General features: G+C 40.4%; 7 protein-coding genes across 7 annotated transcripts; 2 read left to right on the top strand and 5 right to left on the bottom strand.

Moving 5' to 3' along the window:
• Positions 1 to 468: 468 nt before the first annotated feature.
• On the bottom strand, positions 469 to 3,875 carry PCOAH_00026670 (Uncharacterized protein; the record flags this gene model as incomplete). Its single annotated transcript, XM_020059472.1, has 2 exons — positions 469 to 618; positions 756 to 3,875. The coding sequence occupies 2 exons, from the start codon at positions 3,873 to 3,875 to the stop codon at positions 469 to 471; spliced, it is 3,270 nt and encodes a 1,089-aa protein (XP_019914762.1).
• A 3,452-nt stretch (positions 3,876 to 7,327) lies between these two features.
• PCOAH_00026660 (Glycine cleavage system H protein) lies at positions 7,328 to 7,921 on the bottom strand (the record flags this gene model as incomplete). Its single annotated transcript, XM_020059471.1, has 1 exon — positions 7,328 to 7,921. The coding sequence occupies one exon, from the start codon at positions 7,919 to 7,921 to the stop codon at positions 7,328 to 7,330; it is 594 nt and encodes a 197-aa protein (XP_019915108.1).
• Positions 7,922 to 9,456: 1,535 nt separating this feature from the next.
• PCOAH_00026650 (Aquaglyceroporin) lies at positions 9,457 to 10,233 on the bottom strand (the record flags this gene model as incomplete). Its single annotated transcript, XM_020059470.1, has 1 exon — positions 9,457 to 10,233. One exon carries the CDS (start codon positions 10,231 to 10,233, stop codon positions 9,457 to 9,459), a length of 777 nt encoding a protein of 258 aa, XP_019915028.1.
• Positions 10,234 to 12,026: 1,793 nt separating this feature from the next.
• Positions 12,027 to 12,953, bottom strand: PCOAH_00026640 (50s ribosomal protein l2; the record flags this gene model as incomplete). The annotated part of the gene is made up of 1 exon (XM_020059469.1): positions 12,027 to 12,953. One exon carries the CDS (start codon positions 12,951 to 12,953, stop codon positions 12,027 to 12,029), a length of 927 nt encoding a protein of 308 aa, XP_019914897.1.
• Positions 12,954 to 13,895: 942 nt separating this feature from the next.
• PCOAH_00026630 (Uncharacterized protein) lies at positions 13,896 to 15,266 on the top strand (the record flags this gene model as incomplete). Its single annotated transcript, XM_020059468.1, has 2 exons — positions 13,896 to 14,040; positions 14,212 to 15,266. The coding sequence occupies 2 exons, from the start codon at positions 13,896 to 13,898 to the stop codon at positions 15,264 to 15,266; spliced, it is 1,200 nt and encodes a 399-aa protein (XP_019914821.1).
• A 200-nt stretch (positions 15,267 to 15,466) lies between these two features.
• PCOAH_00026620 (Uncharacterized protein) lies at positions 15,467 to 19,615 on the bottom strand (the record flags this gene model as incomplete). Its single annotated transcript, XM_020059467.1, has 2 exons — positions 15,467 to 16,423; positions 16,694 to 19,615. The coding sequence occupies 2 exons, from the start codon at positions 19,613 to 19,615 to the stop codon at positions 15,467 to 15,469; spliced, it is 3,879 nt and encodes a 1,292-aa protein (XP_019915170.1).
• A 2,060-nt stretch (positions 19,616 to 21,675) lies between these two features.
• PCOAH_00026610 (Uncharacterized protein) lies at positions 21,676 to 25,308 on the top strand (the record flags this gene model as incomplete). Its single annotated transcript, XM_020059466.1, has 2 exons — positions 21,676 to 25,049; positions 25,254 to 25,308. 2 exons carry the CDS (start codon positions 21,676 to 21,678, stop codon positions 25,306 to 25,308), a joined length of 3,429 nt encoding a protein of 1,142 aa, XP_019915084.1.
• Positions 25,309 to 25,610: the final 302 nt, after the last annotated feature.

The following is a 25,610-nucleotide window of genomic DNA, read 5'->3' as shown; positions in this document are numbered from 1 at the left end:
AAAACAGTAGCCACCCAAGTGTCAGTGCTGCTCAACCCGTAATTGACCCCCCTGACCACGAAGAAGCTTCAATTCTCACATGGTTTAACTTCACCCATGTGTGCTTTCCCATCCACGCATGTCAATTTCATCTCAATTTTTAACGAAAAAAAAGGATTGAAAAACAATCCGTTGTGTCTACCTACATAACGTGGCTATTCCATTTGTTCGTCTTGTGAAATGTATCAATCTTTCCGTTCATTTTTAGCCAAATTAAAAGTGTGCGTAAAAAGGGGAAGCGAGCGTAGGGTGAGAAACCGTTTAAATGTTTCCCCCTCCACACGCATATTTTTAAAATTTCAACAGTTTTAAAAAAAAAAAAAATTTTGTTTTGGCTAATTATTGACCATAAAACAAATAAACGTCGAGCAGCAACAAATGTTGTGACACAATTTGGTGGGGCGCTTTTCCCTACTGACGTGTCTTCCCTCAGTGGGTGTACGTCTTCATCTTGTTGTACTCCTCGACGTCCCTCTTTGCCATGAGTTTTACTTTCTTGTATTTTTCCTGGTTTCGGCGCACTCTCTCCTGTTCCTCCTTGGCTTTAAGGGCTAGAAGGTAGTTGTTTTCCTTCCTCAGCTGCAAAGTGGGAAAAAAGGGGGAATATATATGAGAAAAGACACAAGCAATTGGGAAGTAACTGGACCAGGCGGGGTGAATAAGAGCTCAATGACTAAGCGTGCTTCCATACATATGGTCAACCGCTCTGCCGTTACCTCGTTGTAGTCCAGCTTCTTCTGTTGTTTCATCTTCTTACGCGTGGCCCTCATTTCCGCAAACTTTGCCTGCCCGCTCTGCATGATTAGGAAGTCCTTAGGGTTTCTGCTGTTGGCATATTTCGGGGTAAACATCTGAATGCCACTGTTTTGCAAATTGTGAGAAACGATAGGCGTGATCTCATAGGTACTGGAGTGCTCCATTAACTTATATGTGTACAATAAAAAGAGGAAGTACTTTTCCTCCTTTTTTTGATACTTCACGAAGGGACTATCTGCAGCAACTAAGTAATCATCCCTCACTTGGACGCCTTCAAAATCGTCTACAATTTTGGCAAAGTTCACTTCCCCATCGCATTTCTTTATATAACTTAAAAAGTTGACAAATAAAAACAGCAGGCACGGGCGCACTATGTGATTGATCAATATGTAGGCGTTAAACTGTTTGTCCAGGTGGGCCTTCAAAAAAAAGATTACATTTTTGAACGTGTCAAAGGAGAGTTTATAATAGTGATCCTTCTCCTCCGTGAGGATCTTTTCATCGCTATAATTTCTTTCATCGTTGCTGCCGCTTCCCATCTGTGATTTCCCCCCTTCATGCATAATGCCGTATAAAAGGGTGTTTAAAATTTTGAAGGAGAGGTAAAAGAAACTCTGGCTATATTTTTTGCTATTCTCCAGAAATATATTATAAATGTTTAACAAAATGATTGCTTTTTTTAGTTGCTTCTTTTTGGAGAAAATCCCGAGGTGGTTCTGCACATCGGTTCTGTTGTTGCTCTGTGTGCCTGCCAGGTTTTGCCTGCTTGATTTGACCACGTCATCCACGTCAAACGGCTTAATGTAGAATGCCCGCTCGATATTCTGTATGCATTCCTCCATGCGACTCACACTGGCATACGTGTCCCTACTACAGATGTCGTGGCAACCCCCCTCATCCTCACCAAGAAGCAAATTCGCATTGACCGAATGGAAGTACTTATAAAATATATACTCCACCAATTCGATTAGGTAACCCATTAGAGGAATTCTTTCTTCCTTGTCGGTATATAGGTTTTCCCCTTTCAAATGAGCAAACTTATGAACCATTTTTTCGTCCTCTACCCTATTTTTGTTAATGTCTGTTAGGAGGTGCTCAATGGGGAGGTTTTCTCCTAAAGGGTCAGCTCCATGCTCGAAGCGGGACGTCTCATTCCCTTTTCCTGTTTGATTTTGGCGCTTACTTTCGCTCCCTTCCATTGGGTATATAATTAGCGCCAAAAGGATGACCGCAAAGTGGACGTACGATACGGTTCCCCCATCTGTTGCAGCTTCCTCCCCCAGCTGCGGTTTGCACTCTTCCAAAATGTCACTGAACAAATCGGCACTCTTCAAAATCCTGGAGTAAATGTGCACATCGTACGCCTTACCATGGGCGCCTTTATTGGACTCTACGTATTCCGCTAGGGTGTTTCTTTTCTTCCTGTAAAATATATTGGCCTTTCCCTTCCCTTGCGTTTTGCAGAAAATAATCAAAAGGAGAAAAGACATGTAGAGATACAACTCCGTTTTCATGGGATGACAAAAGTCCACAATTATGTCCTTGTAATTCTCTATCAAGTTTTGTACACCTAAATCATATTTCAAACATCGGTAAATTTTTAAGATACAATAATCCATTAGGGAGAAAAAGAAAGAAGAATGGGGAATGCTCTTCTGCTTTTTCTTATTGAACATATTTAAATGGTACACTCTGTATAGGAGTTTTTTCTGGGCACCAAAATTATGACCATCCAAAAGTGCAATTACATGCTCCAACTGGTATTGTTTTTTTTCTATAGAAATATAAGTTGGTAAGTTTTCTCCTTTTTCATCATCTGATTCGTTGGCAAAATGGCTACACAATTCTTTGTTACCATCAAGGAGGAACTTCCTCATCATTTTGTTCATTTTCTCTTTCGATATGTTCACCATCGTTTCGTCTTTAAAAGGAAGTCTTTTTTTTTTACTAAACAGTTTTTCAATCGTTTCATTGTCGCTATCGTCTGACAGACACCACATTGAATATGCCTTCTGATTATCCGGCTCTTCCGTTTTTTTCTTTTTCCTGTAAAAGGACAACTTTGATTCTTTCACTTCTTCGTCACTCTCATTCGTTTTTTGACCAAGCAACTGCGACTTCGATGCATCATATTTGTGCTGAACGGATCCATTTGCTCCCTGTTCGATTGAACCCTCGGAGGCATTTCCATCTCCGTGCTGCTCATCCTGATCATCTTCCTCCGATTCATCTTCTGCTTCCCACCCGGATTCTATGACCAGTCCATCCTCCCCCTCGGACTCGTCTTCTTCATCAACTTCTTCCTCCACGTTACTTTCCTCCGCCTCATCCTCATCATCAGCACTTTCCTCCTCGTCCAATTCATCCTCTTCGTCATCTTCGACGTCGTTGCCGTCCTCCATCTTCATTTGGACCCTCCCATTTCTGTCTGCTCCCTTTTCGCCCCTCTGAGTTGCTTTATTCACGCGCCCGATTGCGTTCACAAATCGGTCCCGTTGTTGTTCCCCTTTTTTGGCCACCCCCCTTTTGGGGTCCACATTTTGTTTCACGCCCCCCGTTGTTGCAGGCAAAGAAAGGACACTGTTTTTAATGACTTCAAAATGTTTATCAATTTCGCGTAACTTTTCCTTAATTTCGTATTTTTTAATTTTCCATAATTTTTTCTTTTCGATTTTTTCCTGAACAAAGTTGTTCACCATCGCGTCACTCTTCCTCTTGCCTTTGCGGGATCCCCCCCCTGACCACTTCTCCCCACTGTCCAAGGAACTATCATCCGAATGATCCTCCTCCCCGTATACATCATTGGCACTGATATGCTTATCTTTTAAAAAGGAGTCATTGTTCAGGTTAAAAATGTTCCCTTTCTTAAATCTTGTGTTGTTCTTATTTCCCTTCTTACTTTTTCTCTTATCGATAAATTTGTTCGTTTTATTTTCATTTTTGTAATAATTCAGAATGTCCTTGTACCTTTCGCTTGGTTCCCTTTTGGTGGGGAAATTCTTCTTGCCGCTTTTTACTCGTAGGATATTCCTCTTCCGCTTGACTTTGCTTGTTTTGGTGTCAAAAAGGTTTTGCCTCATGGTGACATGAAAGGGGGGAAGTCTTTGGCGTTATAGATTGGGGACACTTAATACAGACTACTCACCCTGTTCTGCTTCTCCCCTGCGGGCTATTAAACAAAAGTCTGACTTCGCGCGTTGTTTTCCTCTTTCTCTACCAACAACGCGATCGCACGAAATCTCATTACCCTTAAAATTTTGCGTGCGAAATATGTTGCATAATTCTGCAATGCATTGGTTATATGTTCCCTTCCAAATTAAATTTATAGCAGAAAAAAGTAGGAAATGCAACAGGGCGTATACAAAATTGTTGTAGATGAATTTTGCAAATAAAATTTTTTTTTGGTGTCGATTCGAAGTTTAAAAGAATGTTTCCTTAGGAGTGCTTTTCCTTTTCCCCATCTTTTCTTTCGACACAGGTTTGGCAAAACAGAAAAAAAAAAAAAAAAAAAAAAATATATTTTTTAGCTAGTATTATAAATATGCAATAAATATATACGCTTGGTTAAGAAGGATTTTTTTTTTATTCCCTTTTTAAGAAAGAGGTTTGAATAGAGCCGACTTTGGTTAATATTGGCATAGGTGCCTATATACAGCCGGCGAACAAGACTGCCAGGGTGGGTCCTTATTTATCTAGTTGATGTGCTACCTATATCCCATGGGAACAATTTTTTAGCCCTATATTTTTATAGCGCATAGCATAGTGTTCCCTAAAAAAAGGGAACATCCCTGTATGAAGGTTAAATTAAATGAAATTCTGTTCACCTGGGAGTTCCCCTTTTAAAAGCACATGATGGGTATTTTTTATTCGCTTGCTGAGAAGAGGTGCTTGCATTTGGCTACACCCATCTGCAGAAAAAATTTTCCGCTTGGCCTTCCGCTTGGTTCCGCAGGACTGACTTCGCGTGAAGCGCTTTTAGCCTTTTAGTTCCCCGTCCGTTTAGGCAACCAATTTCGCAAAAGCCACTTGCATTGCGCGCACAACCAAGGATGTCGTACTCTCCTCGTTTGGTTATTTACTCGAACGAGAGAAAGGCCCCCTTTTCGATATGACCTTAATGTGTCCTACGAATAGCTGAATAGACCTATGCGCTGGCGCATATTTTGCGATAGCTATTTTAATTCTCAACTTTGGGTTCGGATCAAAAGTTTAACATTTCTTTTAAAAAATGTAACTGTTATTTGATACACAAAAAAAAGACAAACTTCATTGACTACGCCTGAAGTACCGTTACATGGATGTACAAATTTTACAATGAAACGTTTTTTCTAGTAAGATACAAAAAAAAAAAAAAAAAAATTCCTTATACGGGATAAGTACAAATATGCGTGCGCACGTTAGTATGAATAAACATATTTGCAAAACGCGATCGTGCCAGGACACACGGTCGCTCTAAACATGATGAAACAAATTGTGCAACAGAATAGCACACGGTTTAATTAGGGCGTAATTTTCTTACGGTTGTGCGTTTAAACATACGCACCAGGGGTGTATCTGCACAGTTAAGTGGGCACCTACACATTAACATACACGGATGCATGTGAGTGTGTGCCCTGTGGTATATATCTTCGTAATGCATACAACAGGGGATGGAGTAACAACTTCCCAGCGTAAGACGCCAGCATTCCTTTCTTCTCAGCCACGTTAACTTTATTTATTTTATTATTTTTTTGTCTATTGGTATGACTGGTCATAATTCCAACGTATGAAGCATTCTCATTCTTGCACTCTTCGTGAAGGGAGCTGTGGCTTCTACGTACAACTGGGGCGTCTTCAAGCGTAACACTTCGCACAGAAATTTTTTGTTCATACTGTGGGGGTCTCACAAAAGCTTCCACTCCATCATTGCATATATTTTTTTTTTCTTTCCCTTTCCATTGTTCAAAAAATTATTTTTCCCATCTAGTTCAACTTTATAATCCCATTAAGAATTAATACAACAATTAGAGCAATCAGGGCTAAAAGTAACAATCCGCACACGCAACAACACATTTTCGTAAGGTGATTTATAGCAATCAGAATGGTTTGCGGAAATTTTCAGATGCCTTTTTGCCAGCTCCTTACAACAGCTTTGTGAGTAATTTTAATACGTGTATGCGCGATTTTTGTCCAATACGCATCGCACAGCTGTAACTATTTTTTCCCTTTCACTTAAAAAAGGTTATCTTAACAAATATATTCACAGATTTTGTAAATATATATAAGCATAAACGTGTATGTATACCAAAACTTTGCTTATGAATTTTTTTTTCTTCTTTTCCTTTTTGTTATATATTTTCTCTACACAAATGTTTGACAAGTTATTTTTAAGGCTAAAATGATACGATGGGACGGTACAATGACGGATTAGCAATTTTATCTGTTTTGGTGTTAAAAGTATTTCTTTAAAATGGTTTTTAATTTGAAAAAAACGAAAAAAAAATTTTTTTTGAAAGAGCTGTGCAAGAGAGGAACAGAATTGCCGTGGAAAAATATTGCTTCACACGAACGATGCGCACATGAAGTTTTTTTTTTTTTTTTTTTAAAATACGTGTTTATGCGCTACTATTTTGTTGCTAACTTGGCCGCATAAGTGGTCATGTCACCGGCCTTGGCCATTTGGCCATTCGCCATTTGACCATTTTGCCACTTAACCAATTCACCATTTGGCAACTTTTCCACATTGCCATTTGCTGCGTTTTTTTTTTTTTTTTTTTTCTGAGCTGGCAACTCCTTTTCGTACACTTCTTTTATGAACCGTTCATACAAATGAAAGTTTTTACCAAAAGGCGGTGACCTTCTTAATTCGTTTTTTCAGCCGAAAGGATAATTCTCCATTCTTTTGAAGCAAATAAAATAGGACAACATTTTCGCAAGTTTTATTTAAAAATACACAAACTGGCGTTTTTTAAAAGTATCACAACACAAAAAAAAAGAAAAAGAAAAAATGTGACACCATTTAAAAACTTTAAGACACGGAAAAAAAAATAATATAATACTAATAATGACAATAAACAAAATGATGGTTGTCATATTGGTCATTATTTGAGGTGCCCCCCGCGGCAGACTTGTGCAAATAGTTGTAAGCATCATGCATCGCGCTTATTCTCTTGATAACAAAAAAATGGAAGAAATGCTGCATACCCAAATGAAAAACAGCTACAACGGTCACATTTGAAAAGTTGTAAAAAAAAAGACATTTTCCTGCAGGTATTTCGAAATGTGCCTCATATTACAATTTTTTTTTTATGAACAAAATTTTGAAATGAGCAATTTTGGATAGTCGATTTTTTTTTTTTTTTTTACAGCCAAATTGTTCTATAGCTGAAGATAATGGCTAGCCCCTTCTGCCCACAGATTTGTGTGCGCCTCTTTCAATTTTTTGCCTGCTATGTCCACACTGATTTACATACATGAGATGTCATCCAACCGGGTGGAAGGGAAGATAAACGAATTCGTTGCAAACAACATGTTGTCGTTCAATCCTTATGGGTTACTTTTTCGTCTTCTCTTCAATGTTCTTAATGTCGTTCAAATCGAAAATTTTATTTTTGTTTTTTTCCTCTAGACATTCCCGTTCACTCTGCTGTATTTTGGTTGCTTCCCTTTGCTCTTCTTCTTCGCACATTTTCTTATATTCAGAGAAGCTCATTATTTCCTTTTCATTCACATCGTTGGTCAGCAGTTCCAAAATCCACCCTTCCGTTTCCGAATTTTCGTTCATTAAATTTACGTTGTCGACTATTTTGGTATTGATGTCGACAATTTGGCCACTGATGGGGGTGTACACATCCCCCACGCTTTTAACGCTCTCAACAGTTGCGATACAGTCCCCATTCTTTACGTACTCATTTATGTTATGCGAAATATCGATATACACAATTTCCCCCAATTTCTCTGTTCCATAATTGCTAATGCCTATTTTGCATTTTACGTTGTTTTTCTTTTTCAATTCGGTCAAGTCTTCATCATTTATTTTGATGTACTCGTGTGACTTTGTATAGTACGTAATGAATCTGCCCACCTTCCGTTGCGCGCAAAAGGTGGCAGCTCGCGCAGGGAGAAAAGGTCTTTTAAGCAGCAACATTTTTTGCGCGAACATGCTTTTGAAAAGTTCAAACGGTTAAAAAAAATAAAATAAATAAATAATACATAAAATGACAAAATGGCAAATAGGCGAACCACTTCTGAAAGCACAAATATACTACCAATTTTAAGCACCAAAATGGTGATACGCACGTGAAAACATCTATAACCTATGTATTAACTCGAAATGGAAGCCCTTCGCTTCGTTTTTCCTTCCGCGCGGCGCAGCGGAAGAATGAATAAGGTCAAAATTTTGACAAATAAAAAATTAGCCAAATATTCACATTTTCACATTTATCCTAGCAAAGTTGTTCTTTTTTTTTTTTAGGGCGAGGTGCTTCCTAAAATTTCTTGAGTCGTTATATTTGCCTTGCTGTTGTAAATTAATTTGCAATATTTATTGGGGCCATTTCGTTCACCTCATTTTTAAGTGCATACAAACTGGCAAATATTAGCACATATTGAATGCCCATTTTTTTGCCTAATATTCTACCTGCCATTTAATGCACTAAACTACGAAGGTGGTGATAATTCTGTAGGTGATTAAAAGTACACAAAAAAAAGGAGTGCCCTTACGAACATAGCAAAATGAAAGTCATCCTAATAGTGGAACATACTTTTTGTGGGGGGACGCTCATCTAATAAAAAGGTTTAAATAAATGCGCAGATTTCTTTCCCCTCATATTACTTGAAAACGTGGCAAAAGACACTTAGACACCCGTGTTGCACTATATCTTTTACCCTTCTCCAATTATATCATGCCGCACACAGATGTTGGCGCCGCCTACGCGTAGCTTACGCGTGCGCTCTCTTCACCACAGGTGTGTGGTTTCATTTAAAAGCATTACAACAGTTTTTAAAATTTATAACGGAAGTTCCTACATTTCGCGTTAATGTTTTTATGATAATTCCAAAATGCACGGAAAAAAAGAATAATACGCAATAAATTTACAAAACATATATATACTTATATTACATTTTCTGCAATAGCACCTATTAAAGCACATGGGCGGACGCAACTACAGTGTGTACTCACTAAAATTGCAAAAGCGAACATGTAGAGACGTAAAAAAAAAAAGGGGGAGAAAAAAATAAAAAAAAATTAAAGCTACAAATGCAGTGGAATCGTCCAAAACGGGTCCTACTTTAACGTGCATATGGATGTATGTATGTGGTCGAACGAAATGAATCGATCACTCGAGCATACATGCACACACACGTGATGCTCACAGAATTAATTTTTGCATTTAGGGCAACACCACTAATGTGCAGCATTCCTATGTTTTGGAAAAATATAAAAATTATTTTAAAGAGCAAGAACGAAACGGATTGCTTCAAAACAACGTCGTAAAAAAGAACGCATAACAAAAGTGTAGCATAAAATAAATATTACAAAGGGTGGTTACGCGTAAGTACGCAGGGAAAGTGAATTTCTAATTATGTGCAAGCAATTACGCGGAAGTGTTGTGATCCCACGTTATTTTGATTCTCTGTGGTAAAAGTTTTCAGCACTTCCCCTACAATAGCACAGTGTGTTTACACCTCCACGCCGCCTTTATCGTTGCTGGCTGCTTCAATTAGCGGACCAATTAGCTTATCGTAAATCTGGCAAAAAATTACTGAGCCAACAATTGGGGCTAAAAGCGGAACAAAAAAATAACACGTATCTTTTGTGAAAGCTTCGGGTCCATAGGCTGCTAGGGAAAGTAATCTGGCGCCTAAATCTCTTGAAGGGTTAAGGGCAAATCCGGTATTTCCACCAAAGCTTAAACCTATGCATAAGATGGTCAATCCAACTACGGCACTGAGTTTTAAAACGTTAAAATGTCCACATACGTTTTCGTCAACCACTAGTAATATCACGAGGAGTAAAATGCCTGTTAGTACTAATTCGTGCATAAAGGCACTGGGATAGCCTATAACTGCGTTTCTTCCTGTTTCCCACGCAAACTTTGGGATGGTGTGATTATTGACAAAGCCGTAGTATAATCCATAGACGGATGCCGTTGCTGAAAATGCCCCCAAAAGTTGCGCTACAAAATATAGTGGTATTTTCTTATAATCAAATTTTTTAATCGTGGCAAAGCCTACCGTCACAGCAAAATTCAAATGTGCACCACTTAATTTGGCCGCTGTCAAAATACCAAAAAATACCCCCAAACTCCATCCTATACATAATCGAAGCCAATCATTCTTATTCGCCACCGTGTGATAATTTGCTGTGGCACCTTCCCCCAGGAACATAAGCACAAATGTCCCCAAGAATTCTCCCAAGAACTCCCTGACCATGGGATTGCACGACTGGACTTGCATTTTGCACGGAAGTAACTTGCAACTTCAATTTTAACTTTAATTTGAATTTTAATTCGAATTTGAAATTTAAAAAAGCAAGGAAATCATAAAGTGAAGGGGAAAATATATGGCTGGCAAAAATGGGAAAAAAAAAAAAAAAACTTATATAAGTAAAAATTGTGCGATGTGTGAAAAGTTTTCCGCAAGGGTATAAGCGGACTGGTGAAAAAACATGGAATAAAAATGGAAAAAAAATCGGAAAAAAAATGATGTCAAAATGGGGAAAAGATTGTCGGCATTTTTTACAAGATAAAGGATACCGCTTGGCAAAAAAAGGAAAATTTTTGGCGTTTTGCTAGATATCTGCCTGTATGTGTTATGTAAACATACGTTTACAACATGCCATATCATACGCATATTATATTTTGCATATTCAAATGCGTGTGGTGTTTTCTTCTCCTCGAGTGTAATACACACATGGCGGGAAATTAAAATCGGCCCCGCTAATCCACACGTGTGCGTTAAAAGCTGTTTGCATATTTCCCCCTCATGGGGAAATGCATGTCACAGAGGTGGCAATTCCCCCAAAAAATGTTCCCCCCTTTATGTGTATTACACGCTTTATAAATGCACCTATGCTCAGGTCAGTCCACTCGCGCGTGCAAATGAAAATGCGATTAAAAAAGACAATCGAACAAGTTAATAAAATGCCATTTTTCTTTTTTTCCCCTTTCTCATTTTGTTATCACAAAAATTTCCGTTGTATTTTTTTACAAATTTAAAAAAATGTACATCATGTTTGCGTTTTTGGATTGCCTATGGGGTGCCCCAACGAAGTGGCACATTGAAGTGTGGGAATGCGTATGAAAGGAAGTAAAAATGCGCTAAAGCATGTGCGGTATACAACTTGCTTGCCCATCCGATACGAAAAGACAACTTCGCGCAGTCCCCACACTGACATGAAAAAATGCACTCTCCAGCATCATGTATAGTTTGACTGCGCGTGAGGAATTGCCCACCATAATTAAAAAAATTCATTCCGCCTTACGTTTACCGCGAACAGGTGATGCCAAAAAGGCAACACTTTTTTTTTCCCCCAGAAAAGGAAAATTTACGCTTATCATTTTGAAACAAACAGGGTTATTTCACTTTCGTGTAACATGTCTTTTATGCATGAGGAAAAGGGGAAGACGCGCGCAAGTGGGAAAAAAGGTAAAATCTGCATATTCCACATGGAAAACTATTTTTTTTTTTTTTTTTCATTCCGGCAGTTTGATAAGGAAAAAAAAAGAGAAGCAATATCATTTTGTGCTTGAATTGGTACGTAAAAAAAAAAAAATATCCCTTTCGTACTTTTCCACCTTTTGGCATAATCGCTGGAGAGTAGCTGCGAAAATGATGGCCCACCAAGGGGATACTCCAAGTGGTGCATACTGTGGTGATTAGTTCCTCCAATGAGGACATAAAAACACTTTTCCGAATCTGCACCCTTCCCCCCTTCTGTGTGTGTGACGCGTCAGCGCACTGCTTTTTGCAAAATAGACACCCATCTGATAACTGTTTTTTCGTGCCAATTAGAGGGTCATTTTTATACTTATGAAGCGAAGTATACACAGGGATGACCGTCTACAAATGCACAAAATGGGGGTCTTTCCAGTCGGGCGGAAAACTGGGTCCAATTTTGCCACCCGTTATGACACGTTCCAAGGGCCCTCCTTCATCATGGGTCGATGTGCACAGGAATGAGATGACACCTTATTTAATATACACCCACGGGAATAATATCCCATATGGACTTCCACCCAAACTGCAGATCACACCGTAACACCGTACTTCTTCTGCAAGCGTCCACAAATGTTCCTCCTGATGATTAACCCGAGTGGCTTCTTCTTACTTCGTGTCTTAAACCCATCTCTGCATTTCCCCCAGAGAGAGCACTTTGGTCTTTTGGTGTGTTTCTTACTTGTTCCTCCTCCATGCGGATGTTTGGAAGGGTTCATGGCAACTCCCCTGACAACAGGCCTTTTTCCAAGCCACCTGTTGACACCCGCTTTGCCTAAAATGCGCATATGTCTTTCCAAGTTGGAGACCTGTCCAATAGTCGCCCAACATTCGAGTGGGAATTTTCGAATTTCTGTTGACTTCAATTTTATCGTTGCGTATTGGCTATCCTTACTGAGTACAGTGGCATAAGTACCAGCTGCTCGTATTAATTGGCCACCTGCCCCTGGTCTCATTTCCAAATTGTGAATGATAGTTCCCACAGGGATATTCTTCAGCGGTAGAGAATTCCCAGGGTTGATATTTGCATATTTACTTGCAATAATTTTATCTCCAGGCCTTAACAAAAGGGGGGCCAAAATGTAGGACAGTACCCCGTCCTCATACTGAACTAACGCTATGTGTGCACTTCTAGATGGGTCGTATTCTATTCTTAATACAGTACTATAGATATCCTTCCTGGACCTTTTAAAGTCAATAAATCTTAACCTTTGTACATGTCCCCCTCCTCTATGTCGTGTTGTGATTTTCCCCACATTATTTCTCCCTGAATTTTTTATCCTAGGACATGATAATTTTTTTAGTACTCTCCCTTTGTACAATACTAGGGGATTATTTTCCAGAAGTTTTTCTAGTCTCTGTTGCTTTGCCATCGTGAACGCGGTCAAAACATCTGGCTTGATTTCCTTTTTAGGAAAAAACGTTTCAAAGTCTATGTACTCGGGTATGTTTCTTTTCATATTTGGAGAGTACATGCTGGAGAAACACCTTCTAATAAGCGCATAGGGGGGGAGTAGTATTCCCCCCACGGTTGTTCTGTTCATTAAGGGAATGTGCACAGGTGTAAAATGGACCCCCTTTTCCCAAACGGGTTTAATTTGGTGTGCCACGCGATGTACGTGTCACATATTTGGGGGACGCCATGCATACATGTAAAAGTGAAGGGGTTGCAGTGCTAACCGATGGGGAGCATATTAACTGGTGAGGCGGGTCGGCCTTTTCAATTGTTGGGGGAAATTCCCTAAACTGCGTTTTACCTACCTCGAAAAAGCTTACCCAACGAAGGTACAAACATGTGCATGCGTACATATGACTATATGCATACGTGGGTCGTGTGCCGCCTGCTTATACCCACCTCCCTCGGGTGCTCCAAGGGGGGCGCCGTATTTTTTTTTTTTTTTTTTTTTTTCACAGAATTAGCCGCCGCGCTATAAAAAAAAGGGCGTGCAGAAGTTAAAAAAAAAAAAAAAAAAAAACGACCTGGTAAAATGGCGAAGCGTACAACGCGATGAATTGCTAAAGGAAAATTTATAACGCTAAAATGAACATAAAGGAAAACGCCATATGCGGGATTCTTCACCACAGGCATAGAAATAAGTGAAGGGAGGACTCCTGCAAATAAAAGGGCATCTACCTAAATTAGCCCCTATAGAAGTATATATAATATACATATATGCAGTACCAATGGCACGTCGCATAGAATGACAAACGCAGCAGCATTCCAATGGTTATAAAAATGCCGCCATCATCTCCCCATTTTAAGAACCCCTGATTAATCCTACCCAAACTAGTATGCAACCCTGTCAGCCCCTTTCTTTTGTTGCATACCTAACCAAGTTGCCGCATGATGTTGTGTGCTTGTTATCTAGGGGATCTACGTAGAGACAAACAACTCAGACCAAATGGCCAACCGAACGGATGTCAGCGCCATCAAAATCTTTGGCTCCAATCCGCAGTACTTAATATCGAATATTATACGGAGCAAAATATATGAGAGCCCCTATTGGAAGGAGAAGTGCTTTGCCCTCACATGTACGTTTGAATTGCGTCCTCACGTTAATCAGTTGTACTTTTCGACCGTTTAGAGGGCACCTTCCTTCGTCAAATTATGGGGGGAAGAAGACCCCAACGCTATCATGTGTATCTGTAAGTGCGTGTATGTATGCTTCTCCTCCCCACCTACACGGATGTCCTTTTTTTTCTCTGTCCCTCTTGCAGCCGAATCGATTATCGACCAGGCGGTGAACCTAAAGTACGTCGGAGGAACCTACGGGGGAAACAGGAAACCAACTCGGTTCCTCTGCTTAGTGCTGAAGTTGCTACAAATCCAACCTGACAAAGATATAATATACGAGTATATAAAAAATGAAGAATTCATTTATTTAAGAGCTCTGGGTATTTTCTACCTTAGACTGATTGGAAAGAGCCTAGAAATATATCAGTACTTAGAACCCATTTTATTTGACTACAGGAAAATGAGAATCAGGTTGCAGAATGGCACCTTCGAGAAGATTTACATGGATGTGTTTGTAGACAACTGTTTAGTTATGAGTAACTTTTTGGACGTTGATTTTCCAAGTCTTACGAAGAGACAAGTATTGGAAGATAATAATTTGCTAGAGAAGGTTAATTTGGACTACTATAAGGAGTTGCTAAATATTTCCTCGAGCAATGAACTGTTTGACAATAAAGTGGAGGAAAGGGAGGATGATCCCCTCGGTGGGGACCTTGACAAGAGGGAGAAAAGACACGGGGGAGATAACACCCCCAGTAGTGGCTACGGATCAGGGGGAAGTGGCCATGTAGAGAAGAGCAAAAGGAAAGAGAGAAATGCATACTGGGAGAAAGGTAGGCACAAGCACAGACGCAGGGACAATCGCAGGGACAGTCACGATCGAGATACGGATAGTGACCGGAGCCGTCATCGAAGCTACTCCCGCGAGCGCCATAGGGAGAGAACAAAACGGAGAGAAAACAAACTAACTGAACACAGGAGACACAAAAAAAGAACCTCTGCAGAAGGGCGAAGAAGCTACTCCACCAGTGAATCGCCCGAGACGCGCAGGAAGGAGAAGAAGAGGCGATACGACCGTGAAGACTCGGATGAAGGGAAGAGAAAAAAAAAGGAAAGAAAGAAGAAAAAGAAAAAGCAGGAAAAAGAAAGGAAGAAAAAAGACCATTCTGATGTCGAGGAAAATAAAAAGGATGATGCATTGTCTGTAGAACGATGGAACAAAATCAGGAAAGACTTAGGCCTGAATCCGCTCAAGTGAATGTCTTCATTCGTATTTGTTCCTTTTTTTGTCGCACATGATATGTGCTGTTTATATTTATATATTTATTTATTTTTTTTTTAGTGCCACTTATCACTTATATTTTTTTTGCAAAAAGTGAGCAGCCGCTTCGGCACCCACGGGGGGTAGGCGGCACGTATATCCTAGTGGGGAAAAAAAAAAAAGGAGAAAACAAAACTCTAGTTCTGCCCTTTTATGCCTGAAAAGTGGCTCAATTTGGATCCCCGATCGATTAAATTAAAAATATAATTTTCAAAATCATTTTTGTTTAAGTAAGAAAAGCTCTTGTCATGTATCGTTTCGTCTGTTTGATCATCCCGGTGTAGTGATGTAACTGGGTTGGCCTTCTCTACGTGTTTGCTTAAATGCGTCCAGACATAGGCAGGCATAATTCTCTCGATGGGGAAAATTTCCTCAAAAAAGTATATGCGTCTTGTGTAGGCATAATTCGCAGGGTTCATTCGCTTAAAGTCCACGTCGCTAATGTTCCAGGTGTTGGTGGGGGCACACGCCAGGTAGTTCATTTTGTTTGGACATACAAAGGTGAGGAGTGAAATGAAGAGGATAACCAATATGGCTGCTATGGTAGCGATGAGGTGTGAACAACCCATAAATGACCTCTCCGATTTTTTGTCCTTCATATTGTTTGCTCCTCCCTTTGGTGCGGTGTTTGTGAGTACATCTTGATATGTCTCCTCGAAGGTGACTCCCCCGTTGGGGCTTTTCCCCGCCGTGATGGACGCTCCTCTTGAAAAGGCATCCAAATTGGCAGATTCATCTTTACCATTCGAGGCGGTCCGTAGGTATGAATGGACAGCTGCTTCTTCATGTGAGAAGCGTCCGTACTGATTAGACGAGTGGAGCCCCACAACGGTGGTCCCCCCGTTGAAGCAAAAATGAACATTGCACAGAACGTTGCTCAAAACGATGGTGAGTAAAATCTGGGGGATAAAAAACTTCGTTAAGAAACACCAATGAATTGTCAACTTTTGGAAGAGGAAAAGTGCAAGGGGATGTTCTTCCCTTTTTTCTAAATCGTAGGTCCTCCGTCTTCCATACAGAATTTTGTTCAGTCTGGTCCGCAAAATGTCCACGTTATGGATGTACAAGAAGTAGAGCTTCTTCCTCAGTCTGACCTTCAAATTGGCACGGCAAATAAAAAAGACATTCACACACACAAACAGAAATGCGCTCACCAGGAGGGGTAACCCAAATGAGATAAAAAAAAAATTGGGGAAAATACGCCTGTGGAGGTATAACACAAGTGGAGGCACCATCCACACCCCAATGAACAGGCAGAATGTTGGTTGACACGAAAAAAAACGCTCTTTTTTTTTAGACGGGGGATACCCATTTATTATTCGTCCCCGCCGTTCAGACGCATAAGTCCATGTAACGCAAACTACCTGAGCAAAGACAACAAACAGATACACACAACTGGACGTGGCATATTTCATAATCAAATTTATGTTGTGTCCAAAAGGAGATAAATAAAAAAGCCCCAAAAGGCAATACGCCACAATTACAAACAGGGTGATAACCTTCTTTTTGATGCCTTTAAACTTTCTACTTTCCTTCAGCACTAGTATTATCCCCTTCAAATGGAGAGCAGAGCATATGAGCAGGGCCAGCAAGGAGCACAGGAAGTAGGTGAAGATCATCATATGTTGGAACTTCACTCTTGATAGGGAAGCCATATAAACGATGAAATTGCTAACTGGTTCTCCTTTTTTGGAAAACAAATCATGAAGGGAGGAAATACCCTCAGGCGATTCATCATACGTTGGTGAAATAATTACGTCTGGGGTTCCTCCTCCAGTGGGAATACCACTCAGCAGTTGTGTACACACGTAGTAATGTGCAATGTGTGTAGCAATCCCGATGAAGGAGCCCAATACAACATACCATGCAGACACGAAAAGGTTATCCCCAATATTACTGTAGGAAGAAAACAGGTAGTTAATTCCTGTACTGCAATTTAGGGATACCAAAACGAGGGTAAATACTTTTGCTATTACTTCGAAGTTTAGGTAAAGGAAATAGTCGGTGCTGAAAAAGATACTGCTACTGGTATGCCCCTCCTTAAAGTTGGCCACCTCTGCATTAATGGCAACCCACCTGTTTGACTTCAATTCGCAGGAAAGAACAAAAATTTGAAAAAGTGCTACAAGGAAGAAGAGGAAGAATGTATACTGCAGGCATTGAGTTAGACACATGCCCTCCACCCTTAGCAGGATATATAAAGTGAGTGTGATTAGAAAGAGCGCCCCGATTCTCCAAGCTAACTTTACTTCTTTGGAGAAGAAATGGTGCCACTCAGAAATAGGCTCAGATGTGCAGTGATCCCGTGAGGGCGGAATTTCACTCAGGATGAACCCATTCCCTCTACTTTTCATTTGTGCGTCTAAAATGGCAAGGCGTCCGCCAGGATAAAATATCCTTTCGGGGGAATTCCCCCTAAGAGTGTCATTCCTTCCCGTGTTAGCCGTCACCCATATGCATTTCCCATTCCGGAGGCAGTCCCCCCTGAGTGGAATCCCTTCACATTCGTTCAAATTTGAAGGCAAAGTTTTCCTCACAGAAGTAACAACAACAATCGCACTGTCCACCGTGTCATGAGCACTTCTCGATAGGATACAAAAGGATATGATTAACGAGGTGATTGCCACCCCTCTGTACTTTTTTTTTAAAAAACTTAAGCCATTGATTATGCACCCTTGCGATAATTGACCAAGGGCATATTCCATTTGAAGAATAGGCAAACCGATAAATAGGTAGCATAAAAGGAGCAGCAACAACAGAAGGGCATAATCAAGAGAAGAGCTGATTGGCGGCATGTCTAAGTAGCATTGCGCAGTTAGTGACGCACCTATGCAAGAACAGACAAACTGACACAGAGAACTCCATCTGTCTCGCTTATTAATTCTTTTTTGATTAAAACTTATAATTTCGTTTTTTAAAACTTTTTTAAAATATATCTCAATTTCTTCTGAACAGAGTCGTTTCATATTTTTGCTGGCACTTCGATTGGGCTCTCTCGAATTGGTTGTTTTGTCTTCCTCATCTGGGGTTTTATCCCAATTTCCGCTTAATCGCACTTTTTTGTCAACCCTTCTTTCATTTCTTTGCCGTTCAGGTTGTAGACCGCACTGTTCATTCAACCCATTTGAGGTTGCGCTACCCGTTTGGTTTTCTCCTTTTTGGCTACCTTGTGACCAGTTATCACGTTTCGCATCTTCCAATTCGTCCACACTGTGCCTCACCTGTCCGTGCATTTGGTCTTCTTCTTTCAAGTGATCCTCCCTCCGTTTGGTGTATGCGAACTGGTGGGGGTGCATCTCGCAATTTTTTACTTCTTGCTTCTGCACCATGTGGACACCCTTGTAATATCTCCCAACGAGGGGGTCCCCTTGCGCTTCCGCCAAATTCTGCACCATACATATGTAGTCCTCATTACAAGCGTTCATTATCTTTTTCTTACCAATATCGTGGCAGTTTAAAAAGTAAATGTTAAAGTTGGACATGAAGGAGGGATCTCTCGTGTCATACAGTTTCTTGCAAAATGAGAGAATTTTTTTCTTCACTTTTTCGAGGCACCCCTTTTTCTCCCCTCCGATTTCATCCCCCCTGATCGATTCGCTTAACATTTCTTGACTGCTGCGGTAGTTTTCAATCCCCAGTTGGCAATTTTTCCTTTGACTGATAATTCGGAGGAATTGGGAGGCGTAGGATTTTGAGTCTGCCTCATGGTCGTCGTCTCTTTTGTAAGCAGTATTACCACCACCGTCCCCCCCATGGTTGCCATTGATAGTGCTATTGTTGCCTTTACCCCTTGGGAGGATAACCCCTTTACGATCGGGCATCCCAAGTATGAGATTCTTTATTCGACTAGTCCTGGAGTTAAACCTCCAAGCATCGTATCTCTCCAAAGCGAATTTCCCAACCTCCTCCACACCGCTAACATCATCATCCGAATCCGCGCAAAGTTCATCCTCATAGAATTGTTCTGATTCTAACTCAAAGTTGTTGTCGTAAAAGGGGAAATTATAATACTTGAAAAAATCCTCTCTAGGTATATAAGTGCTTCGCCTTATCTGATCATAATCGCAATTGTTGTGGCAATTTATACTTAATCTGTTTATGTATTCCTGATAGATATCACTGTATGCAAAATTCAAACACATGTTGTAGAGGCTACTTTTTAAATCGTTCGGATACTTACATCCTGGGGCGTTGAACTTTTGTCGCCTTTTTTTTTTCTTTCTTTCTGTGTAGGCAGGATCATTGGGAGTCTTTTCCCTTTTTTCGAGGTGCTCCCTTGTGATCATTTTGGGCACGTCTGCAAATTATTCCTTATCGACTTTTTGTTTGGTGTGTTGGGTGGCACTACAGAAGGTTATCACTCCTGCGTATGTTTGTGCCGCACTACTCAGTTTTGTTTTTCCCAGGCTTTCAAGAATTGAGACATTTGTAATGACTTTGCGATGTTCTCTATTTTTCCTTTTTTTTGAAATTTTTACGCCAATGTAGTTGTTGTAAGGGGAAAAAAAAAGGAAGAACTTAATGTGCAGCGCGCCATGCATATATGATGCACGTGCTGCAAATTTGTACATTTCCCCATGGAGGGAAAAAAAAAGAACAAAGACAACCTTTTAACACCATTCGAAATTTCCAACCCTTTTGGCAATTCATTATAAATTTGCACAAACAGTTCTTGCACTTGGCTCCACTTTTTTTTTATGCGTATGGGGTGTTTCAACCGCTCTTTGTGTGCCGGAGTAGACAGTGTGAAAATTTCTTGCCATGCGTTTATTACAAGTGTTCTTACTACTGACGTGTTGGACATGCTTATGCGTACATTTTTTTCTTTACACCTTACGTGTGGAGGGGCATTTCGCACACATTGTTAATGCCTACCCATGTGTAGAACTGTCTTCCCGAAGCTCTATAAAAAAACACCCTTATGAGTTATGCTCCCCGTGCAAATACCTTGGTGCATCCGGTTTACACACACCATTGATGCGCTTCGCAGGTGTACCCTCCTCCTTCCTGGCAACACATTTGCACTGAAAATTTATGATGATGGAATTTTACTTTAAAAGAATTCCCTGATTATATTTGGCGCAGAAGGGAGTCATTTTCTCGCGCCACTGGGTCGAGCAATTCATCAGGTTTTTACTTTAGCATGTTCGGGGTAGCAACAAGAATAGTGACCAATGTGTTAGGAAACCGGGGTAGACATTAAGACGGGGTAATAAAGGGCAGACACAAAAAAGGGGAGAAAGAAAGACAAGAAGAAAATGCAACATGGGCGATGACCAAACAGTTGAGTGCACAGGGTTAGTGGCGTCTTCACCGTACCACTGCCCTGATGAACTTTTCCAAGAAATGTGTAGAAGTTTCTTAAATCGGCGTTCCCAGCTTGGAGAAGGTACATATTAACACACGTGGGGAAATATTCTTCCCTTTCCTCACCCTCCTCTTAAAAATTTTTTTTTTTATGGTGTACAATTTGGCATGATAAAAAAACGGTATGGAGCAAGGGAAGGAGAATAACTACTGCTCTTTCGCAATTCTATGTACAAGTCCGTGAACGCATAACTGCATGTGGAGTGTACATGTCTTTCGTATTCCATGGTGAGGATGACACTTATGCTACGATGTAATTACCCATTAATTCTTTTTTTTTCTGATCAAGAATGGGCAAAGATTGAAAAAGAAAATTGAATTTCCCCCATTTTTACGTATAATATGGGAGAGAAACTAACTTGGCACTTCTATTAAAAATTTTAGAACAGCAATTTTGCTTGCGCTCTTTGGGGCTACATTCGCTTTGGCGAATCTGCACACGAGGTGTATTCCACGGGGGCTTACTATTTTGGGCTTTCTGTATTTTCCGCGTTTTTTTTTTGCCCTCCACTTAGTCACAAAAGCGCGTTAACGATGCGCGCAGGCAACATACCTGCTGGATGCCTCAATGCTCCCGTAGAGACAACACCACGCATTTCCATTTTTTATTCAACAAAACGATCACTTTTGCTTCCTTTTCATATCCAGCATGATAACAGCTAAAATGAAGAGACGAGGAGGAAATTCAGGGGAGGCAGCATCAACTAGCCAAAATTTTCACATGAACATACTTTTCAAAAAAAAAAAAAAAAAAAAAGTGTAAGCTGGGAAAAGTTTACATAAAGGTAAAGGGAAAAGGATGGTGATTTGTAACTTCCTAAAAATGTTTACACAAAAGGAACATAGGGAATTAGGGGAAGGACGGAAAATGTGCCAAGTGAGCCAAATAATCCTTTAGGTGAAATATCACACAGAAGGAACTGCCAAACGGTTGGCAATATTGCATTCTTAAGTGGGGTGAAAAAAAAAAAGTTGCAATATGAAGGGAAAGAAAGTCCAACAGAAAATAACCTCCAAACTGAGATCACCGTTGCAGGCGGAAAAAAAAAAAAAAAATTGTGCTAGCCAAGTGCAAGCTGAACGTGTGCCATGCCAAGAGCCACAAACAGGGGAACAACATAACCATCACCAAAAAGGGAACCAAATATTCACCTTTAAGAAGAAAGAAAAAAAGGCAAACAAGCCTGGTGACGAGAGAAACACCATTTGTGTAGAAAAAAACGCAAGTAAAATACTTGATAAGCAAGGAGCAAACACAGTATCGGATGGTCAAAAAAGCGTAAGCACATTTTGCGGGGAAGAGGATACTCCCCCAACAGGTGAACAAACACCCGAAAGGGAAAAAAGTGAAACAACCTTAAAAAAAAAAAAAAAAAAAGCACATGCTGAGAATAAAAGAAATAAGGAAGGGAAGCAAGAAGATATTGTTTCAAAACTGTGGGAGTACAAAAATGCTTCTCTGATCAATTTTTTAAAAAAAATTAAAAGAGAAAAATTTCAATCCACGGCCCAGATTCTTAACGAGAAATACTTGGAGAGAAGAAAGAAAAAGAGGGATCACCGGGGGTGTAAAAAGGAAGGGGCCAATTACTGGGAACAACGAGGAAGCAAAAACTGTGACATTGGTGGAAATAAGAACCAAACCCCAGGTGTGAAGATTCAACGGATGAATATACAGAATAATGATTGCCCCTTGGAGGGAAGCCACACAGGAATAGGAAAAAGTCAAAACACTAATGAGAGGCACAAATCATGTGAAGAAAGAAGCAGCCCTTCCAAAGTACTACAAATGGAAGGTGGAAATAGCAATACATTTTACGAGACACAAGGTGACAAGCATTATGTGAAATTTAACAATGACCAATACACACAAAATGTTGACATAGATCATGACTTCTTTTATGACCGGAGTAAACACATTGGAGGAAAGGTGGCCAAGGAGGAGGTGCAGTCCAAACACGCATCCACCAGCAGTAAGGTGAAAAAGTTTTTCTTAATTTTTTGCAATGGTTGTTTAGTTGTATTTTTGGGGGTCAGCAATAACATATGCGGTAGGATGAGGAATCGAGTGCTGAACAACTTTGACAGTTTAACTGCGTCGTATAATGCTATAGCCTATGTGGTGATTTATTTAGTGCTGTGCATTATTTACTGTAAGTCGAAGAGCATTACCAAGGAACACTGGTCTTATATATATCCCTGCTTGAGTAGATATTTTAAGAAAAGGGAGAAAAGCGCTGATGCGAGACAGATAGAAAAGAAAAAGGACCAATCGAAGCAGCAGAGCGATTGGACCATTGATGTGACGGATCAAGAGGCAACCAAGAGGAAGAGGAAAATCATGAAGCTGTTCTACATACACAAGAAGAGGATATACGAGCCGCTGCTGGAGAAGAACAGGGACGACGTAGAGGTAGGAACCTGCGGCGCCATAAGTAGCAGCATATGCGGTAGCATCAATAATAGCAGATGTAGTAGCAGGTGTGGCAGCAGAGAGGGTGATCATATTGATATTACCACTGTGCGTCAAAGTGCCAGTCGAAGTGCCGGCCCAAGTACCTCTCACTGTGGAGGAGCCAATGCACGTATAAGGTCAAGCCAGGGAGAAGACAATACCCTCCACAGCGGCAGCGCACTAAACACAAGTGAGCCGCTCTCCCATGTGATGAAAGAACCGAATGATGGAAAGACACCCACTCGGTGTTGCTGCAGTAATACCATTGTGGAGAACTCAGATGCGGAGGGAGCGTACTCATTTAGTAAGCAAGACATGAAGGACATACTAGAACATTACCCACATGATAAATCGTTCAAGGATGTCCTCCCCTGTAGGGAGACAACGGAAAATGGAATATATTCAAGTGTAAAGAAAAAGTGGAGAAATTTAGGAGCATACAAATATATAGTCGTCATAGCCTTATTGGACATAATATCAAACACGTTGTATTTTGTGTCCCAGCTAGCCATTCCGCTAACCATCCTACTGCTCCTAAATCAGTTGAATTTTATTTTCTCCATTATATTATCGTACTTCATTTTAAAAAGGAAGTATAACATTCATCACGCGTTGTCAATCATTATCGTGATAGTAGGTTTCCTCTTCTTCTACATTCCCTACGTGTATAAGGAGGATACAGTTATTACGAAGCAGACGATGGTTAGCTATTATATGAACTCCAATTTTTATCTAAATGTGGGTGATGCACTGAATGGCATTGCTAGCTATTTTAACAGATTCTACCCTTGTAATGAACCCACGTGCAGTACGGCATCCCCGTTTGGCATATTCGCCTCTATCCTTTTTTGTGTGTTCTCCATTTTGCTAACATCCTACGGTGGGGTCCTCAGGGAAATATTCTTCTCCGAGTATATAAAAGGAAGAGAGAAGCGTCAAAAAATGGTCAGCATAAAGAAGGGCAAGAGGAAATGCTCCCCATTGTGTAGTGCCATCTGCGCGCCAGAGTTGGGGGTACCACAGAATGCCTTTTGCGAAATGGAGACGGAAGAAGGAACATCCTCAGGGGAGAGTAACCAACAGGGGATAAAACACGACAATCTGGGGAAAGCAACTCCCGTTGAGTATCCCCTTTTTAATAAACGGACGGATGCCGATAAAAATGGCTACATGATAAATATGCAAGAATTAGCTGTAAGTCACCAACAGGGGGATGATGAAGTGTTAAACGGTATGTGCGTGTCCCAAGCGAATCGTATCGTAGACGGGGTTGATAATACCGAGGGTCATTTCACATCCCCCTGCCCGATGTGCGGAAAAGGTGGGGCAGAAGCGGACGCATCCAAGGGGGTACTCAACATTATGGAGAACAAACCGCGCCAAAATATGGTCGAAGTAGAAAAGGTCACTCCCAAACGTGACACAGTAGTGAAAAGGAAGAAAGGAAGAAACGCCTCAGACAAAATGAGCGTCATTCTTCTCTCGTTCAACATTTCGTTAATTCAAATTTGTTTGCTCCCAATGATAATATATTTTCAACTCCTGTTTAACAAGAACAAGGACGTTTCTTATTTGATATACATCAAGGACAGCATCCAGTGCTTTTCAGGACAGACGATGGAAAATAATTCCAACTGTAAGTACTCCTTTGGGGTGTACAGTCTCTACATAGTGGTGAACGCTATTTTCAATTTGAGCGTGTCGTCATTCTACAGCAACTACTCTTCAGCTGAATGTTTCCTAATTTTGAAGTCCTCAACCCCGCTTACTTTGGTCGTTTTATATTTTTACGACTTCCCTTTTATCCTGGAGAGTGACAAATATTTTTCCATTTATTTTGTGATCAGCATAGTGATCGTTTTTATTGGCGTGAGTTACTTCTTCTATCAGAGCATCGCGTCAGATAGGAAAAAAAAAAAAAAAAAAAGTGGCCACGTAAATTTGGTACACCTCCGTGTGTGCACGGCCCGCCTATCTTTAATAATTCACTTTGAGTTTGTTTGTTTAATCGTGCAGCGCAACAGCGTGGCGTTTTTAACTTCATTTGTAACACAACCCTTTGTCGAACCATTATATGGGGACACCCCACGTTAAATTTGTAGACCTCGCAAGGGAGTTTTCCACTGGTCATCCCTTTTTAAGGAGGTAAATTTTTAAAAAAGCAGACCCATTTTTTTTTTAACATTAAATTAAGGGAAAAATGTGATTTAATTAAAAAAGAAGAAAATGAGGTTCGTGTAACTTCACGTTGCGTGTTCAGTTCGATTATTTTTTATTTCTTTTAGCAAAATACAGGGTAACGCATTTCTCGTGTGAACACTTAAAAATATAAAAAAAGGGACAGACACAAATGTTTGGTATTCCCTATAGATGGGGGAGAGGGGGGGATATTTTTTCATATTTCACATCAATCCATACGTACGTGCATAGAGACGCGTCTTACATTGGGGTAACCCCGT

The sequence above is a fragment of the Plasmodium coatneyi genome, chromosome 9, assembly GCF_001680005.1.
Source record: "Plasmodium coatneyi strain Hackeri chromosome 9, complete sequence".
NCBI lineage: Eukaryota > Apicomplexa > Aconoidasida > Haemosporida > Plasmodiidae > Plasmodium > Plasmodium coatneyi.
The sequence above is the reverse complement of the archived record's forward strand: the minus strand, read 5'-3'. Positions and strand labels throughout refer to the sequence as shown.